The sequence below is a fragment of the Prinia subflava genome, chromosome 2 (genome assembly GCF_021018805.1).
Source record: "Prinia subflava isolate CZ2003 ecotype Zambia chromosome 2, Cam_Psub_1.2, whole genome shotgun sequence".
NCBI lineage: Eukaryota > Metazoa > Chordata > Aves > Passeriformes > Cisticolidae > Prinia > Prinia subflava.
Window position 1 is genome coordinate 86,610,115 of NC_086248.1, and position 20,295 is coordinate 86,630,409.

A 20,295-nucleotide genomic window follows, 5' to 3' on the forward strand; every position below is an offset into this window, starting at 1 on the left:
GTACTTGGGTTACAGTTATGTGATCATTGACACATGTGTAATTCTCAGGGGAAGATGTGTTTGAAGATTTTTGTATTATAAAATATGTAGCTGATTTAATTGCTTTTAAAAATAATACCAGCAGCAGGACTGACTAATTAGACAATCGTATGTATTTATGCTTATGTAATAAATACATATTTCAAAATACTATATTTTATGAAATATATAATAAAATAATGCTTCAACATTTAGCTTGACAAGCTTTTAGGAAAAAATCAGGAAAATTAGAAATGTAAATTACAAAAAAAATTTTTAAGTAAATATAGGAAAGGGAAAATTTATTTTGCTCTGGGATTTCTACGTAAATACCTGAACATGCATAAAGAATGGTGAAAGGCATACTTACAACATCAGTGGAATAAAGTGGCTCACAAACTTTTTCAAGTGTGCTTAGGTATTTCACATTATCCTTTGATTCATTTGCTGCATCTGTGATTCTGCCATCTAATTCTTGCCATGCCTAGTGGGAAAAAAGTGCTGTGAAAAACTTCATACATAATGAACTATTTCTTTAACTTGCACTCACTTGTCAGAAGTAAACTTTGGTAAATGAATTTGTATGAGGCATTGTCAAAGCAGGCAATAAAAGTTAATTTGATGTATTTTTAACATATCTAATATATTTTATGTTCATTTTTGGCTGTATCCCTGAAATGTCTTGTTCTTTGTCTGGATACATTCAGCATACCAGCAACGTATCTAAATTTTCCTCTTTTAATTCTCCTTGGCAAGTCTCTCTTAGATGAAATAAAAATAAAAAACAGAACCAAACAATAAACTTCATAGTAAAAAAACAGCTTCAAAAAGAAAAAAAATAATTACCTTTAGTACTTTAGAGTGTGCAACCTTCAGAACATTAATAACAGATGTACAGTTTTGTCCTTTGATCTGTTCAATAATAAAGTTCAATTTAGCAGACATGTATTTCCAGTTCTCCAGTTCCATCAGTGGACCTGAATCCTTAGCTTCTCTCTTTAACTGCTTGCTCTCAGTCAGAACCTGCAACCCAATTAAAAAAAAATCAAATGTCTACTACGGCAAATAGACAAGTCATTATAGAGAAGAAACAGTCTTGAGGAAACTCAAAAAGGAACAAATTTGCAGTTACTAACACATGAAAATGGTTCCCATTTGGAAAAGCTTTCTAAGTCTGAATTGCATTTAATCATATTCTTAAACTGAAATGAAGGCAATTAATACATATGCTCAACTGCTGTCATACCCTGGGTGAATAGCAGCATATACAGGTAGGTCTTTAACCAGAATCTATAGATTGATATGCACCAAATGTAACTTCATTTGTCCAGAACTTCAAGAAATAGTTTAATGAAAGTGTTAGATATCAGTCATAAATTTGCCCATTGGTATGCTGATAAATGTGCAGTCAGCTCTCTTTACATGTCTTTTACATTTTTATTCTATTGACCTAATCACACCAAATATAGTATGCCCTACAGGTAGAGTATGTCCCTGCCTACACAGATTCATATTTTGACAAAGGATTCTCTCTTTTTATGGAAGTCTCAGACACTAATATATTGGATAACTGAGACCTTACCATTGAAGAATTACACAGGATAAGACGTGCCCTGTTGGGCCTGATCAAAAACCATTCTAAGAGCAGTATTTCCCACCACAAGTAGCAGCAGAAACTCAACAGTTAATGTACAGTTAGGTATACTCTATACACATATGTGGTCCTCACCAGTGTTACTAGTCCTGCAACCCTCCATTCTCTTCTTATTATTTGCGCTATTAAGTGTTCAGAAACTCTTATTCTTGCTAGACTGTAAATTCCAAGGCATAAGGACTATCTACTTCACTTGTACATAGAAACAGAACACTTGTCTTCATTTGGGTGGAGACACAGCTGAAGCCTTTGGCTAACTTCAGGCAAGTCTCACATATAATTTATAAATATTTATCCATATTCAAGCTGAATTGATGTGTTAAAACCACAACTTACATATTCAATCTGTTTATACCATATCATAAGTACTTCCTCTAGCTGGTGAACTGTGTCATAATTTTCAGCAGCTGCAGTTATTTTATCAAAGGTCTGGAGTTCAGAAAAATCAATGGAATCTATTTTTTGCAACTCAACTTTTCCTTCAATGCTTGCTGCAGCACCTGAGAAAAGGGCAATTACAACATAGAACCAATTGAGACTTCAAAATAAATTTCCACCAGTCAATTTAAATTTGAAAATATACATCTGCAGTCAGTGTTGTTTTGATATAATAGCAATTTACTGAACTCACATAAAGCAGAAATATCTGATCTTAAATGCAGTGATACTCCTCAAAAGCAATGTGTCGCTGTTTTCTTAAGAAAATATGCCACCCATGTCTATATTATGCAAGTAACTGGTAATTTTGCTTTTCCTTGCAGAATGTGAAAAGTTCTTCATCTATGCACTACTGCCTTTAAATGGAAATCCTTAAGCATAATTCCTCTAGTTTGTTTCCTAAATGCAATGCTTACCTCCTAAAAATGAAATGTATTTCTTAATTGTTTCCACAAAATTCTGCTTGTCTTTTGTATCCTCTTTGGACTGACCTAAATTACCCCAGTTACTTGTTTCAAGGATAGCAGGGAGAAAAACCTTTTCTATTACATCTTTAGCACCATGTAGGAGTCCATCAGAGGCATCAAAAACACCAAAGAAAGTTTCCTGCAGCGTAAAAATGGTATCGTTATCAAAGCAGTAACTTAAAATAGAAACAGTATTATAAGTGCAATGTATTTTTATAAAAGCACTCTAATATGTCAAACAAAACTTCAATTTAAGGAGGGAAAATCACTACATAAGACACCTACAGTATGCCCATAAGATAGCACTTTCAATAGAAAAGGGAAATCAATATTACTTAATACAGTTTTAGAAAGCTGTTTGGTTATGCTTTTGTTACATTGGTTATTTATCTATCACACAGAGTCTGGTAGAAAATGGTAGAAAAATGTCCTCACCCAAAATTAGGTACTAATTCATGAATTGCAAGTAATAAAAAACTCTCTGAATGTCCTTATCTGAAATTATATTAGAAGCAATTATCTGACTAAATATATGTTACTTTGAATCAAGTTAAAACTTTTCCTACTCTCCTAAACAAAACTTTACAAGGTCTGACTATTTCTAATATTGTAGTATTTTAAATGTCCTTCAAATAAGGAAGTATTAAAATATATCATGTAACAAACTTCCTAGAACATAAATGTCCTTCCTTTATGCCTTTAGCAATTGGAATTAATTGGGAAGGTATCTGATAGAAAAGTAATAATTATAACCAATACTTAGGCCTTTAATAAAAACAGACTTTGTATCTTACTTCTAATAGTGTTTTTTCTCTTTCACTTTCTTACTTCTCAAAAGGAATGGAACATTTTAATATGAAATATAAAGCATGTTAGCAAGAACTAACAATGGATTTTCTGTCTGAAGAATTTGAAATAATACTAATTACAAGATACATATGTAAAACTATTAATTATCAATTTACAGTCCCTTAAGCACTGCCCAAATACTAAGACACGTAGCTATGAACAATAACAAAGCCCACACTTATATAAGAATTTGTCTTATAAAACAGAAAATCTTATGCCACATAATTTAGAAAGGTACAGATAAACTTTTTGTCTCCTGGTATTTGCAATAAAGTCTTCTCAGTGTTTCCTTGTAGTTTAGGGATTTTGATCACAATTAAAATATATTTAGCAGCTTTAATCTCTTGAAAAATATCAAGGAGAATGAGAAATTCATGTTTATTTCTTTAAAATGAATCCTGTAAGACATTAAATTCACAAGTATTTGCTGAAGCAGTGCAGCTATTTGTTGTTTACCAAAAATGGACAGCAGTTACCACTAACTGTAGTTATGTGAGAACATTTAAAAATGTTGTGAAAAAAATAACAGAACAAAACCCAGCTGCTTTTAGAGCTTTTAGTTTTGAAAATATATGAGAAAGTACCTCCTGTATATTTTTGTCATTTAAAGATGTGTCATTCTTATAGCGAACAAAATATAAGCAGAGTCCTTTTATCTTGTCTGGTGCCTTCTCCACATAAAATTGCAAAATTCTACGACCTTTTTCAGCACCTGGAATTAGCCGACCACACTCTGAAAAGGAATTTTATAGATATGACTCTTTTTAGAAATGAGGGTATGACAAAATGCTTAAATTCAATATAAGGAAATAAAATTAGATATATAAATAATTTATTTTTGTCTTTTGTCAAAGAACAAAAACTAGCATAATTTGTAACTGTAATTAATCACACTCTTAGAAAACTACACCAAACATGTAACGTATATCTCACAAACCTATTTGGGCACATTTTAATGCATTGAAAAGGGAATTTGCTCAGGCCCATCATTCTGAAACAATTTGCTGGTGACTAAGGTACTTTATTTTCATTTATCCTACCAAAAAAGATGTCAAGTCTAAGTGAGAAAATAGAGACTACGAGATGGCCTCAGGTCTTCTGTGGATATATTCCTACGCAATTTGATAGCTCAATATAAACAAGTAACAGAACAATTAATGAATCATTAGGGATTTCAGACATTACATTCTAATTCTCTACCACGCATGTGAAACCTGAAAATTTTCAAATATTTATAATAAACAAAAATTCAGAGACAGGTTTTATGAAAGTGCTCTCTAATGAACTGCAGGTAAAACTCATGTATGGAAAAGTCACAACCAATTCAGTATTTCAGGATAACACTTTATAGTCTTTCTTCCAGGAATGGCTAAAATTGAGATTTATTTTTTCCTAAACAATTTGACTTGAAGCAAGCATTTAAAATATGAATTTTCAGTCATCAGAGCAAAAGGCTGCAAAATTCTGAACAGGCAAAAGCAGATTTTACTCTGAGAAACCTCAAACAAAATGAACAATAAAATGCAGTTACACATGTCTGTGTTATTATTGCTAAACATTTACCTGCTCCTCGTGCTTCTCCTTTTTGATAGAAAATTTTCAATGATTTGCTTCCTCCTTTGGCAAAAAATGAATCAAAGGGATCGAACTGTTAAATCAAAGAGTGAATACATGTTACTCAAAATATTTTTGTGTGCCTTTAAGATGTGCAAAACTAATTTGACTGTGCTACTGTTTAAAGTTGTGTTGGCTTGCAATGTTTACCCTCAAATATTGTGAGGAGATAGGAAAGGTCCAACCAAAGGACTCAGGCATGGTAGTGAGACCTCCTGTTTCCTTCACATCACAAAAAAAGGGTCAGAAGTTTAGCAAGCATATGTGAAGATGCATCATCTGCTCAGGGACAAAGGATACACTTCCAGTTGTGGTATATTTCTTATAAGCATGAGGGTTTTTTCCCCCAAATAAACAAATATTAAAGCTGAATCAGAACAGTGATCTGATAACGAGTGACACTCAGGCAAACAGAATTTAAAGCCACTCTTGTGAGAAGACAACACTGCATGAAAATAAGAGAAGTAAAAGCAAGCCAGCTCTAAAAGTGCATTTCACTTCTGTTAATAGCACTAGTGGATAACAAGGTTAAACCAGAGAAAAATACATTAAAAAACCCACTCTCAAAATAGTGAAAGAAAAAAATGTTAAAGTGCTGAAAGTGCAGTGACAAAATGCAGGAAAAACTCACTACTACAGAAGCACTCCAGCTTGTGAGGAAGAGAAGGACAAAGAGTAACTTTGGGGTTTCTCTGATTCTACACAGAAGCTGAGAGCTGTCCCCACAGCTACTGATTCTGCAAAGAGCTGCTGTTTCAAGTCCATGTGGTTCTCACGCCCATTGTGTGAATATATATGCAGGCTAACACTTTGAAGAGCAAAACCTAACTCATGGATATCAAAGACATATGTTTATGGGAATTTATTAAATGACCATTTGTTGAGAGACAATGTTGATGCAGCCCCAACAGCCTAAACTGTTCATAAATAAACTAAAACTAGGAGCAGGAAAATATTCAGCCGCAAACATTCTTCAGATGGTCTTGGTGACAGCCAAAAAAACCACCAACTCAACCCAGTCAAACCCAATGAAAAATAAACAAACAGGAAAACTCAAACTAAAGTCAAATACAAAAAAAGCCTCTCAAGAACACAAAATTTCTAAATTTCCCAAGTGTTGGGATTAGTCAAATTTGGTGTAGAACAGCAGTTTCACATGAAATCAGAATGATTTAAAACTATATATCATTCAGCCAATGTAAAAAAGGGACAATATTTAGCACACCTCTATGTTGTGTAAGCAGAAAAAAAAAGAAACAAATGAGGCTAAGCACATTTTATAATATAAAAAAATCAATAAACAAATAAACCCTAACAAAATTGGATTAAGGCTAAATTTTGCATGTAAGTGTAGAACTGAAGTTCTAAAAATTGATTTGCTTTGTCAAAATAGATACTATCTGGCTGAGTTTTAAAAGCTAAGTCAAATCTCTATTAACAGACAAAAATAGAACCAATCAGATGCAACAACAGTCGAATAATAACAACGCAATCAGAGAAGTCAAGTCATATCTTTTCACAACAGCCATGCTGAGTTTTGGTAATTTACTAAAAGTACAGTATAACTGTTTGCTCCTGTTTGTTTAGTCACTTTGAAACATCATGAAAGACAACACTAAATACACAAAAATAATGAAAGCTTTCAGAAATTCCATGGGTTTGAGATCTACACACTCTACAAACCCACTCAACTCAATCTTTTAAACATCTAAACACAAACAAAGCACTCAAAACTGAATTGCATAGCGGGTCTTTCAAACATTTTCCTAGTATTTAAATGGTGTGGGATTAATCTTTCTTCTTATTACTAACAACACGCTAATGTTCAAAATGCTTCCGTAAGTTACATGTTTTTGCAGAATCTTTGAAATTTCAGTGAGAACTTGCATAACAAAGAAAAGTGACCATAATTAGGACAAAAAAAAGTCAGTCTGAGATGGATGAAACTGTTTGGAACTGGTAGATGTGAAAAGAAATCCTTTGGTTAAAATAACAGCAGTATTTATATTTACCTTGAAGTAAGAAAGATGAAAAAGCCACAGTAAAAAACCTTGGGGATATTTGCATATCTGCCAGGAAACTTAGCTGAAAGGTTTAGTCCAGTATCCTTTTAGATTGATTGTGTGCCTTAGTAATCACATTTTCTGGCAGAAACAATCAAAATGATGGATAACAAAGGGGTAATCTGCTACACATTTTAACTAATAATTTAAATAAACAGGCATGCAGAACAGACTCACCGTAGGGACGTCCAATATCATTTCTTCCACAGTTGATAAGTCTAAGCCTGCAGCAGCACTGAGAACTTCAAATATGTATTTATATGAAGCATTAACTTTTGCTCTTCGATCTTCTCTTTCTTTTTCATATTGAAACTAAAACATTAAACAAAACTTTCAAGCTAAAAATACACGAAATAATCACAATGATGACCTGCTACTTAACTTGCAACTAATGCTGAAATCTACTATCTTGTATTTATGGCTGCAAAATCCCTTAATCTTTTAAAATACTTAGATTTTCAGAGGCTAACAAAACAAGAAATTACTAAGTATTATAAGATGTGAAGTCAAATCTGAGGATACATCAAAGAAAAACAAACATTAAGAATAGAACAGTTAGGTTTCAAGATTTTTATGGGAAATTACTGGTTTCCTTGTTCATAATCAAAATTTCAATTTATTAAATTAATACAGAAAAGTTAAAGCACCCATTCAAAATAAAGTATCTAGGGTGGGTAAATATTTGCAGAAACTATGCTGAGTACAGCTTTGCTTCAATGTAAATTATTCAGTTAATATCTCCTGCTTTTGACCTCTATTACTTTAAAGTTGTAAAATATTACAAACATGGAAAAAAAGACTCACTTTCTGTCAGAAATAATTTAGTAAAAGAACTGAGTCTAAACCAAAAAAAAAAAAACCCCAAAAATATTTAAACTAATTATTAATATAAACTGAATTTTATAATCTGAAGAAAGAACCAGAAACTTATAACCTTTCTTGATTTGAAACTTTGCAAGCTCGGAAGTCTACTAGGGCGGTAAAACTTAGTCAAACTTTGACTTCCAAAAGAACGAGAATGAGATCCTTGCGAAGAGGAAAGGCTCTCCTTTCGCTGAACATGTTGAGAAGATGTGGCTATGTCTTCTGCAGCGGCTGAACCTTTTTTAGTATTTTTTTGTACCCCCGCCATTCTAAAATCTGAAATTTGAAAAGAGAAGATCATGTTTGTAACAATCCAGACATTTCAAGTCTACCTTTTCCAGAAGTCAGGAGCATTGCAAAGCTGACTTTATAAATTTACATTATATAAATTTAATAGTCTCATCAAGACCTCTTCTAGTTCTTAAAATGCCAGACATTTATATACATTTTTATGATAGGTTACAAACGTCAAGATGAAGATCGAGACATTTTTTAAAAACGTTTTTTCATACACGTGCATTTTGTGGAGTGAATGCCTCTCTATATAACAAATGTGTTTTAAAAATATAAATAATTTCAGTGCATATCTGATTACTGAGAAATAGAAATGGTTTCAAATACAAAGAACTTATTTAATTTTTTGTTTCTAAAATATATACCCATATTCAGCAACTGAGCTTACAAAAAAACTTGCACACACATAATTTGCTATTCTGCTCCGTGTACTATTAGGATCATTGTACAATAAGGATCAAGATAACTACCAAGAATTACTTACTAGTTCATATGAGGCCTAAGAGCAGCCTACCACTGCTGTAACAGTGGTTACAAACATACTCTCTTTGACATTATTACCTGATTTGGGAAATAAAAATCAAAGGTGAAGCTGACATGAAAAGCAACATCTGAAAAGCAACACCTGGTAGTACATTACTAGCTCCTTATTTTTGCCCATGTAACAATTTAGCTGATGTTCTATGGTTTTAGGCATGCAATCACCTGCTATAGAAAGTGTTCATCTCTTTCATGAAGTAAACGTACTACTAAAAAAAACAAGCAACAAACTTAGGAAAGCCACCAAAAAAAAAAAAAAAGTGAAATATATATTAGTTATATTTTAGTTATATTTATTTCTTTTTCTTCATGTTTCTGTGACTGGCCTCGTCATCTACAAGGTTAGCAGCGGTACTTTCCTCCTTGATTATTGCACTCAAGTGGAATAGGTTGGATGCGAATTTCCTTGCCTTTTAACTGATTCGCTTTTAACCGATACTTTCCCCTACAGCACAAGATGAGAGAGGCGGGGTTCTCACGGCTTTGTTAAAAAACAAAAACAAAACCCAAAACACCACAAAGACTGCGTTGTGTCCTGGCATCGTCTCTCTAAAATCTATATTCAAGATACCTGGTGGCACATGTGACATTCTCACACTTTTCAAAAACCTTTAGGAACTTCACCTTCCCACCTCTCCCGGCTGGAATAACAAACATGCTTTTGTGTCAAAAACTCCTTTCCTTCCCTCCAGGATTCTCCAAACCTTCTCTACAGGACCTGTTCACTCAAGGAAAGTAGGTCTGGCGTCCAGCACGCATCTTAGGAGGGCTGGAGGAGCATGAGAGAGAGGGAAGGAGAAGCGGAGGATTCCCAAGCACTAAGCATTGGGAATACAGCCTTTCGGCTCTCTCCTGCCTTAGCCTGCACTTCAGCTTTGGCAGAGACACGCAGGCGAACATCCTCACCGACCTGACCGGAGCTGTCTCTCCTCACAGGGCGGGCAGCGGGGCGCCCACGGCCTCTCCCCTCAGCGGGCGGTCCAGAGTGCTCCGGGCGGGGCGGCGGGGCCGGGCCGGGGCCGGTACCGGGAGCCCGTTACCGCCGCGAGCCGGGCCCGGGCCGGCGGCTCCAACGCCCGCCCGGGAGCCGCGGGGCTCGGAGGGCGCTGCCGGAGCCCGCTCGCCGTGCCCGCCGTGCCCGCTGTGCCCGCGCTGTGCCCGCGCTGTGCCCGCGCTGTGCCCGCGCTGTGCCCGCTGTGCCCGCTGTGCTCGCTGTGCCCGCTGTGCTCGCGCTGTGCCTGCCGTGCCCGCGCTGTGCCCGCGCTGTGCCCACGCGTCCAGCGGCCCCGAGCGCGGCCGGCCCAAATTCGAGCCCCAGCATCCGAGCGGTCGTTCCACCGTAAAGATCTCGTGCGCCTGGGAACCGCTTGCCCGCGCGGTTGGGGTGGTTAAATGCGCCTCTGGAAGTTACTTGAGTATCGCAGACCGAGCTCTGCGCTGCGGAAGTGCTTTGCTCTCGGTTATAAAACGTGTGAAGTTTTAAAAAAAATTTTTCCCCTACACGGTGTATTCAATCCTGGTTTTCATTCTGCGTTTTTGAGAGAAATGCTATCCTTCACTCTTAGGCCTGAAATGATATTTTTATACTAAAGGACAGTGCGTAACTCCAGAGGGTGAAAAGACGACTGAAAGGTCTCATCAGTGTGTATAAATATCTAAAGAGAGGGTGGGAGAGGAGTGCCACAAGGATGTTTCCAGCCAGTTCTCTGTGGTGCCAAGCAATAGGATAAGAGATAAAAGGCAGAAAGTGATGCATAGGAAGTTCCACCTGAATATGAGGAAGTTCTTAATGTGAGGGTGACTGAGCCCTGGAACAGAATGCCCAGAGAGATTGTGGAGGGTCCCTCACTGGAGCTATTCAAAAACCATCTGGACACAATCCGTGTACTCTGAGATAATGCTGCGTGAGCAGGGAAATTGGAACAGATCCACTGTGGTCCCTTCCAATCTGCCCAGTTCTGTGATTCTGTGATAAATGCTATTTGAAATCTTTTCCCAGCACTTGGAGGCAAAAGCAGAAACCAACCCCTGCCAATACTAAACCAAGGCTGCCATAAGTATGAAAACAAGGCAAGGCCAGGATTGCCAAAGAGCCTGATACTGCCAGGACTTACAATGGTGCTGCTTACAAAAGCAGCACCATTCCAGTGGAGCTGGGTTATCAGCTGTGTCTGCTCGGGCACTGCTGTGGTACCCTCGGCCTCCCAGTGGCAACTGGAGGGATGCATCATCGGGTCACCGTAGGGGATCCTCACTTTCAGGACACGCTCCAGCTAAGTAATGCCACAGTCAGGGAAGCTCCTTCCCTTTGGTACTTATGTTGTCCTGAACGCAGGCTCGTTACCTGTGCAGAATCAATCCACATACTGAGGCAAGATATTTCTATTTTTTATTCTGGTTTGCTCCAAGTAGGGAGTTGGGTGGCAATCCACAAAATGCTGGCTCCCCGATAATCAGAACTTTACAGTTTCTATAAAGTTAAAAAAAAAAAAAAAGCATCAGGCATCAGCATTCATTGTTTAAAAATTACATAACTTTGCTATTAATTAGTGCTCAACCTTGTATTTGCTAGGTATATCTCCCACTTCTAATGCTAATTAATCCACAGGTGCAATTCTTCCTTCCATGGGAGTCTGGGGTCCGTTTTGGGTAGGTGGTCAGTGAGTCAGTGGTCACGATTGCCCCTTGCTGGGATTACCCTTTCCCCACTTACTGCTCGGTTTTCTCGTGCAGACGGCCCATTCATCTCAGGACTGTCTTCCCTTTTCCTTAAAACAGAAGATTAGCCAAGCAGACGACGTTCGCAATGTAGTTGCTTAATCATAACTGTGCAGATATAGCTACTGACCAACAGGGAAACAAAAATTGAAAAGTTTGATTTAGAGCTTGAGGGGCTCGCTATGAGTTAGGGATGAACTAGCAGCCCTCGATCCGATCCCCCACCTTCGCAGCCTTTTTCGAGCACCCTTGAGAGGGGGCGGCCCGGCCGCTGGTGGGGCGGGCCGGGTCTCAGCACCGCCTTCCCATCTCCTCCTCCTCCCCTTCCTCGTCCTCCTCTCCGCCCTCCTCTCCCGACATGGCGGCCCCCGCGGAGCCCAGCGGGCTCACGGACGAGGCAGCCTACGGCGCCTGCTCGGAGCCGGATGCCAGCACCAAGGTGGGGTGGGTGGCGGTGACGGGCGCGCCCCGGCGCTGCGGCGCCCGCTCCTCCCCGGGCCCCTCACGGCGCCTCGCCGGGCGGACGTGCGGGGCTTGGGGGCTGGCATGGGGCCGGGCCGGGCCCCGGCGGCGCAGCGAAGTGCGGCCGGGCAGGGAGCTGCCCCGGCGGCCCGTGTGTCGGGCAGCCCGGCGGGTCTCGGGGTGGTGGCGAGGGGCGGCCGGGCCGGGCTGGTCCCTGTGAACCCCCCAGGGCGCACTGGGGGGGCCCGCGCCTGTCCTGGCTCTGGGCGAGCGCTCCGGGGCGCCTTGGCCCATCCCTGTCCGGGCGGCACAAAAAAATCTGTCAAAACGCCCCAAAAGTTTTTACTTTTTATTAGGAGAACCTTGTAACTGCGTATTTAGGGGGTTTTCTCTCGTCACCTCAGTCAACTATTCCACCAACTCAATGTTTATCCACTTGTTCGTTCACAAGCCTCTTGGTATACAGTTACCCTGGGGCTTCAAGAAAATACCCTTACAGAGTAGCAGGCCAGTTTTGCTGCCAAGATATAATCAAGCTTGACAGAAGTTCAATTCCTGAGCCATGAAATAGTAAAAATAATGAGCTCAGGAGTCTAGAAGGCTCAATATTAAATATTCATATATCTCTTGTGCATGTGTGTGTGAAGTTGTTCATGTATGCTACAGCCCCATAAAAGAATAATAAATGTAAGGATACCATTTTTGATGCATCTTGTAATACATATTGAATGACACCACTCATTTGTTCGCTTTAAATGTTACGTTACAAAGACATTTATTTAGCACAAATCTGTATGTATAGAATCAGGACAAAAGGGTTTTTTTGCACTTATTGTAGTTTGTTACTCTTTGTTACTTCTGAACCTGCTGGTTTTAGAGTCATTACTAACTGGCATCTTTGTTAATACCCATAATTCAATTCTGGCTGATGTATAAAGAATAAACCTTTTTTCCCCCCAGGATTTCATGTTTCAGCAGACAATGTTAAGAGTAAAGGATCCTAAGAAGTCATTGGATTTTTATACAAGGGTACTTGGAATGACGTGAGTAGAATTTGTATGCCGTGATAAGCTTGGGTTTTTCTTCTCTTTATCTGAAAAGAATTATTTTTTGGATGTAGTTACATGTGAAAAAGTCATATTGTGTGGCTCTACGCAGATATTTACTATATGTAATATGCTAATAGAAAAGTTATGCTGTATTAACATTTGAATAATATAGTTTCAGCAGACAATGTTAAGAGTAAAGGATCCTAAGAAGTCATTGGATTTTTATACAAGGGTACTTGGGATGACGTGAGTAGAATTTGTATGCCGTGATAAGTTTGGGTTTTTCTTCTCTTCTTCTGAAAAGAATTATTTTTTGGATGTAGTTACACTAATTAGTCTAACTACATAAATGATGCTGGCCCATCAGCTGATGCTCAGTTGAGCAGTCTGGCAGTAAGCAGTAGATGCCTAAGCTGCAAATGAACTAATATTGGCATTGACTAGAAATTTCTTTTTTTCTTAAATAGGTCATTAATTATCAGGGTACAACTTGCTTACTTCCTCTTCACTGAGCCTGCAACTAACTGCTAACTTTTATGACTACTTATAATGAGGAGTCATTGTTAAAAACCTTGAAATTAATTTTTTTCTGATAGTTCTCAGAGGTGGGTGGCTTATGATTGCCTCCAGTCACATGAAAACAAGGCAATAAAGGGTGAAGACAAAGTCCAGGCTTTTGGGAGCCAGATGCCATGCAGTAGCTTAACATGTTTATGTTGGGGCTTTTTCTGCATTCTTAGCATTTGAGTTATTTCAAACCAAAATACTATGTTTTTAAACATCTTGAAATGAGTCCAGACTAAAGTAAAATAAATTACTTCCACTGTAGTAAAAATAAATACCTTGTTAAAAGGAAATTAGAATAATTTTCCATACCTTCTTGTTCCAGTTAAATGGTCTGCATAAAAACATATGCTTCATGTATTTTTAATTGATTAAATTGTCACATCTGAAAGGGATTTTATCATTATAGCTAGCTATTGAAACTGTAAATGTATTTCATCTAAAGGTGTGTTTGTCTGGTGGCAGAGAGCTCTCTAGAATGAGTAAGATTCCACATAGATCTTTTTATTCCTTGATGAAATTTTAAAATTGTTAAAGGTTTTCCATGAAAAGTCAAGTAACAGACTGTCAACCGGAAGATGCAAGCCTTTGTACTGACTTTTCTATTCAGTTGCTGGTAGTTTGGTTTTAAGCATCTGATTCTTTTAAATTTTGTAGGTTTATAATGCATTCTGGAGTATTTTTATTTGATAATTTAAAATGTAGCTATTTTAAGGTTTGGATTAAAGAAGAGCAAAAATTCATGGAAATAATTTTTCCATAGGGGAAGCATCTTGGTGTATTTGCAAGCTACCTGACTACCCTTTTAAGTTACTGTTTCAAAATAATTGTTGCCATTTAGACTGCTTCAAAAATTTGACTTTCCTACTATGAAGTTCTCACTCTATTTCCTGGGGTATGAGGATAAAAATGATATCCCGAAAGATAAAGCTGAGAGAACACCTTGGACCTTCTCTAGAAAAGCTACACTTGAACTGACACAGTAAGTATTTACATAAAGAGAGATCACACTTAGCTAACAGTGATTAAACAGTATTGGATAAGTGTAAATCCCATTAGATTGAATAAAAATTTGAATCATTACTGTGGATAAACCTTCACTGTCATACACCCCTACAATATATCCGAGACTGGATACTTGGAAAGGTTAATCTTCCTCTTTCAGAGCTCATTCAAATGGCTAGGTGAACATTAATATGAAACAGTACTTGCTATATTTTATATGCATGCCATGTGAGTAAGTAATTTAGGGAAATCCAACGTGACTAGGCCTTTCTTTGGATCCCCAAAGCATCCTAATAATGGGTAACTATTGCTTTTGGAATCTAATCTAAAGGGGCATTAAGTCAAAACATACGCTTCCTGTAAACAGGACAATTTGGTTAATGCTACTAATCATTATAATTGTGCATAAACAATCTCCCAAATGCTCTCTGACTTAACTCCAGGACCTGCTACCCTCACTTGTTGTCCCCTAGTGATGGGTAGAGAAACTGATTTGTGCAGCAAAATCTTCTCTCTAATTTGAACTAGACAGGAGTATTTCTGACCCATTCAAATGTAGACCCTAAATAATAGTGAAGGAATGTGAACATGACTGGATTAGTCCCAAGACCAGCCCTGACACCATGACTAGGGAAGATCTTCGTAGTTCAATGCATGCAGCCAACAGCTGAAATTCTCTGGTTTCTTAGGAGAAACAACTTAACCTGCCCAAGAAAAATGAACATTTAGGATTTGTTAATGTGTAATAATTATTTCTTACAGCAACTGGGGCACTGAAAATGATGACAGTCAGTCTTATCACAATGGCAATTCAGATCCCCGAGGATTTGGTAGGTCTTTAGTCTTGTTGTTATAGTTTTTAAAGCTTTGAAATAAAATGAACTAATGCTTGGAAAGAAGGGAACTTGCCTTTATCTCTCTTCTTTCAACATGTATACTGTGAAAGATGATGGAAAGAAATGAACTAATGTGTTTCAGAGTAATGAGCCATAGTTACACCCTTTATCAAGAATCTAATCCTTTGGCAAGCAAACATGCTAATTTAACTACTGAGTGAAGAACATCAGTTGTGCCAGCGTATCAGATTATCGTGGTGTTTAAACCGATTTAATCTCAGATTTCCACTGTATAATCCACTAGTTACTGATTTTAAGGAAGAAGGACAATTCTGTTCGCCTGTAGCACTGAGGATATTCCTTGTGTGCCTTGATTTGATACTTGGAGTGCTTGAAAGGTCACCGCTGTGAAATAAGTTTCACACTCGGTCCTGCCACTTGACATTTAAAGCTCCTGAATTGATTTCTAAGTCCAGTCCTTGTATAGCACTAGTGTCAGTCTCTGCAAAAACAGCATTGATGATAAACTCTTTGTGCTGTTAAACAGAGCAAATACAACAAATCCTGTTATGGAGCTGGCTTCAAGGAAGAAAATACTGATAAAATGCTTTGATTGAAAATCTTACTTTTTCCTACTCTAAGTAAAGTTCTTATCTAAACAACATAAGAGACTTCAGCTCTAACATTCGTATTTAAAAGGCATTATCAAAAGACAACTCTTTAAAGAAGAATAATGTTAATACCCAAAACGCTCTTCTTTCTGGAATGTTTTCTTAAGTATAGTCATAGCTTATGTGAAATACAGCATGAAATACTAATACACAACACTCAGCAATACTTACAATGCACTTCACTCTTTTTACCTTCTTGCACAGGACACATTGGAATTGCTGTTCCTGATGTCTATAAAGCTTGTAAGAGGTTTGAAGAACTAGGAGTGAAATTTGTGAAGAAACCAGATGATGGTAAGTTTTGATCAGAAATGCAAGGGGTTTTTTTTTTCCTTGGTTTTAATACATTCTGTCTAGGAGAACTTCCTGGAAAGCTGCATAATGTGTTGCTAGGAGTTGCCACTGCTTAGAGGTTTCTAGAACCAGTTACTCCTGCAACCCGTTATAGAGTGGGCAAAACTGGCAATAGATCCATCCCAGGAACAATAATACATCCATCTGCTATGTGCCCTCTGTATGCAGCCTGACCATCAGTAAAATTCACGTTCTCTGTTGATACCATAGCTTACATGTCATGTATACTGCTGCCTACAGTTGTTACAGAATTTACTGTAGCGTGGATCAAATTCGCATGGCACATCTGCTTAGTTCTTGTCATAGGAAAATAAGTCAGAAAACCTAATAGTTCCCATCCATTTAAACTGAGTCATTCTTGACTTTTCTGGCTATTTTCATGTAAATCCACCAAACACCTACTGTACAACCTACTAGTTATTATATTTTTAACTGTTCTGTCAGCTTTGGTAGGAGTAGTCCCATTAGTCTATATCATAATAGACTTGCATAATGTATAGCACAAATGTCTAGAGGGTATGTGAGCAAAGAATGTCTATGTGAAAATATCCCAAAATGCAGAAGTGGTGAGAAGTCTTGATTTTTCAGCTGGATTCTCTTTCATAAAAAGACCTCATGAGATTTTTAGAATTGATGCAGTCAAAACCAGACATGTAATACTAATAATTGGAAAGAGATTAAAGTAATTTTCATCTTACTGTATTCTCAGCTGAAGCAAAATAAGAAATATAGCTGAAAACTTGATTTCTTGAATTAAGAATAGATCTTGGCATTTCTAGCATTTTAGAGCTTTTTTTAATTTGTCCATTTGTTAAACCCTGAGAGGCTTGAAATGAGAGTTGCTGACCTAGAGCTGTGCAGTGGTAGGAATGAAAGTACATAGAAGAACAGACATTTAGACTATAAATGGAGGGAATCACAAAAAAGAACTCCTGGAGCAGACAAGGGGTGGGGGCAGAGCAAAAGCTCCTCTTTGAAATTCAGAAAAAAAAAATTGATGCAGCAAATGCGAAGGAGGAGAAGGAAGTTTTTGGCTTCACATCATTTGCAGAGCAGGCTGGGAGATCAAGCATGGGGTTTACTTTCCTGCCTTACTGATCAAACATCTGTCTTCTCAGTTGTTTTTGTGACTGGAATGTATTAAAAGCTGGGCTGGTTCTGTTACAGTAAATAACTTAATGGAGCAAGTATAACTACAAGTGTGTGGTTAACACTTTAAAGATAACATGTTAAGCTGTGCTATCCTGATCTACTGTTGAAAACAACTTTTGGGGACCATATTTTCATGAATAATATGTTTTCCAACAGTAAAATTTGTAACAATCCTACATTTCTCTGCTTTATGAAGTGATGCAGAAGTGTACTATAAACCACGTCACGGCCAAAAATGGTACAGTAAAATTTCAGTGTGGAGTCGGGCATGATGGGAGATGAACAGGGATGAACAGGAGCACGGGATTTTATACCAGCAAAGCCAGTTTAATAAAATATATCAAAAACATCCTCGGAGCCCAAAAATATTTTTCTGAATTTTGAGAATGAACACTTACATGCAAAAAATTTCAATCAACAAAATATGGAATTCCAAAGTGACTTTTAGCTACAGCTTTATTAAGAGTAGGATTGACAGTTTTGCATATGAAGACCTAATGCTGAATAAAAACTAATCTGGATGTTTTTAGAATTATCAGTCTAAATTTGAACTAAATCTCATGCAAAAGGAAAAAATGAAAATATTTTTCAAAGTAGTCATATTTGACATTTAGAACCAGTCATGTAGTCTTAATATTTTTTATTTTCTTTCTTTTTCTTCCTAATAGGCAAAATGAAAGGACTTGCATTTGTTCAGGATCCTGATGGCTACTGGATTGAAATTTTGAATCCTAACCACATGGTGACTCTCACTTAGTTGTAATGAGGTATATTGTGTAAGAGAGGCCCACTTTCTGACTCCTGGAGAAAATCTGTAACAGTGTTTGTGAAATTTGCTTAATAGAGAGGAATCAATCACATTCAGAGTCTCCTCCAAAACTATCCCCTGGGACCTCACTTGGATTCCTTTTTTCTGTCCTGTGATGCCACTACAATTTGTTTCCAGTTAGGAGTACTCAATCATTTTCTGGAAGAGCACTTAAACAGATTCTCCTCTTGAACATTCTTTATGTTGATATTTCAATAAACACTGTCAAAAGAAACGTGATCAGAAACCCACTGCATTTCACACTGACTAGATTTAAACTAACGACAACAAATCTTGTGTTACTTCTGATGAGCATCGATGAGGGGGCAAAAAGAAACTTCAGTATATTTTTTTATTAAGTCAAAAGATCCTGAAGAATTTATGTCCTATCTTGTATACTAGAAAATAAAATGTCAGGCTAATTTTGACTGGAGTGGTAGCATGCTTAGAAAAGTCATAATCTTACTTACATTATTCCAGGCAAAACTCTTTTAAGGAGTAGCCTTAAACAGTCTTGCAAAAAGAAATTTTATAGAGGCAATAAATATGTACAAGAGAAAGAATTCAGTCTTTCAGCTCAGCTTCTGACTGCTGATTGACAGCCAAGAGAGGAGGTCTCATAGTTGCTAATTCAGTCACCCTTGTCTCTTTCAACACTAGGAAGAACTTGCTCAGAATGTTTGTTTCAGTAGAAGCCTGGGGCTATATTTGAATTAAATGCTCTGTATATTCTGCCTTAGGAAATTAATGACAAAGAGTATCTGAAACAACAATTTCCTACTACTAGACATTTGATCTGCCCTCCCAAAACAAGTGATGGCACATAGCTGCAGGCAGCAGGAAAACATGTAGCATTTCCATGCATTACACAAATTATTTAATTTTATGCAGTTTCACATGTTATAAACAGTGTAAAAGATGAGAAGTTTTAAAATCCTTTTTTCTTCCAACAAGAAAAACCCTCCTCTGCCTTGTCTTAGTCTGGTTTGAGTAGCACCTAACTTCTTCAGTTATGTGGCTATCAAATAATGTGTAGTGTAACCAAAGACTAATGAATAGTGTAATGGCATTGCAGTTCACTTCTCAATAAAGCATTGGTGAAAACTACAAAAAATTTTGAAGCATGATGACCTGTTGGCTTTGTTCACTGTTGAATGTGAGATGACTGAAAGGCTCGCTGTTCTGCTTTGAGGATTCTGTTTTGAATCATTGTACTCAGCAGTGAAATTTCCCACGGTTCTTTCCCGTGGACTCTTCTCAGACCTCACTGGTCTCCTGGACAGTCTTGGGCACCCAATCAATTGCCTGGTGCTGGCCAGCGCCAAAGGGAGCTGGGCACCTAAAAACTGCTGAGGCTCCTCCTGCCGTGTGCTAGACCCAGGTGGCAGAAGGACCCTGGATGAACCCCATGTGAGCGAGAAAGCCACACTATGAAAAGTCACTCTCCACAAAAGAGACGGAGGAGTCCTGCAACTTTATTCCAATAAAGGGAGAGAGTTCACTAGGGCACACACCTGCAGGGTTCTCTCTCAAGGTTTCAGAGGCCGCTGCCTCCTTGTCTAAACTCACACATGTTGCCCTCTTTCTTTCCTTATTGGCTGAGTACTAGGAAGGTACAGCCTCCCCGAACTGCCTACCACATATTTCCTCCTTAAACATGTCATTTCCCCCCAAAGTTCAGAAACTCAGCCTTGTGCATATCCATTTTTCTGTTTCAGTAGTCAAACTGTGTGGGCTCTGTAACAAACCTGCAGCTTGAAGTTGGTTGAGACATTAAGGAGTATTTCCAAGACATTAACACCCATACCCTCACCTGGGGAACAGTTTGCAAAGACATTAGCACACATCTTTCCTATCATGTAGTCCAGTGGATAA

The 20,295-nt window shown here is 37.9% G+C and overlaps 2 protein-coding genes across 2 annotated transcripts in view; one reads left to right on the forward strand and one right to left on the reverse strand.

Moving 5' to 3' along the window:
* The window catches only part of DNAH8 (dynein axonemal heavy chain 8), a 127,279-nt gene extending 118,892 nt beyond the window's left edge, over positions 1-8,387 (reverse strand). Inside the window, exons 1-8 of the mRNA XM_063390866.1 lie at positions 8,038-8,387; positions 7,281-7,415; positions 4,990-5,074; positions 4,011-4,159; positions 2,527-2,716; positions 2,009-2,172; positions 865-1,041; positions 389-502 (exon numbers count right to left, since the gene is read on the reverse strand). Of these exons, the coding sequence (XP_063246936.1) occupies positions 389-502; positions 865-1,041; positions 2,009-2,172; positions 2,527-2,716; positions 4,011-4,159; positions 4,990-5,074; positions 7,281-7,415; positions 8,038-8,268 (1,245 nt within the window). The 5' untranslated portion in view covers positions 8,269-8,387. The remainder of the gene's footprint in view (positions 1-388; positions 503-864; positions 1,042-2,008; positions 2,173-2,526; positions 2,717-4,010; positions 4,160-4,989; positions 5,075-7,280; positions 7,416-8,037) is intronic.
* A 3,417-nt stretch (positions 8,388-11,804) lies between these two features.
* Positions 11,805-19,534, forward strand: GLO1 (glyoxalase I). The gene is made up of 6 exons (XM_063390868.1): positions 11,805-11,958; positions 12,942-13,024; positions 14,436-14,576; positions 15,362-15,429; positions 16,311-16,400; positions 18,281-19,534. Exons 1-6 carry the CDS (start codon positions 11,878-11,880, stop codon positions 18,367-18,369), a joined length of 552 nt encoding a protein of 183 aa, XP_063246938.1. The 5' UTR covers positions 11,805-11,877; the 3' UTR covers positions 18,370-19,534.
* Positions 19,535-20,295: the final 761 nt, after the last annotated feature.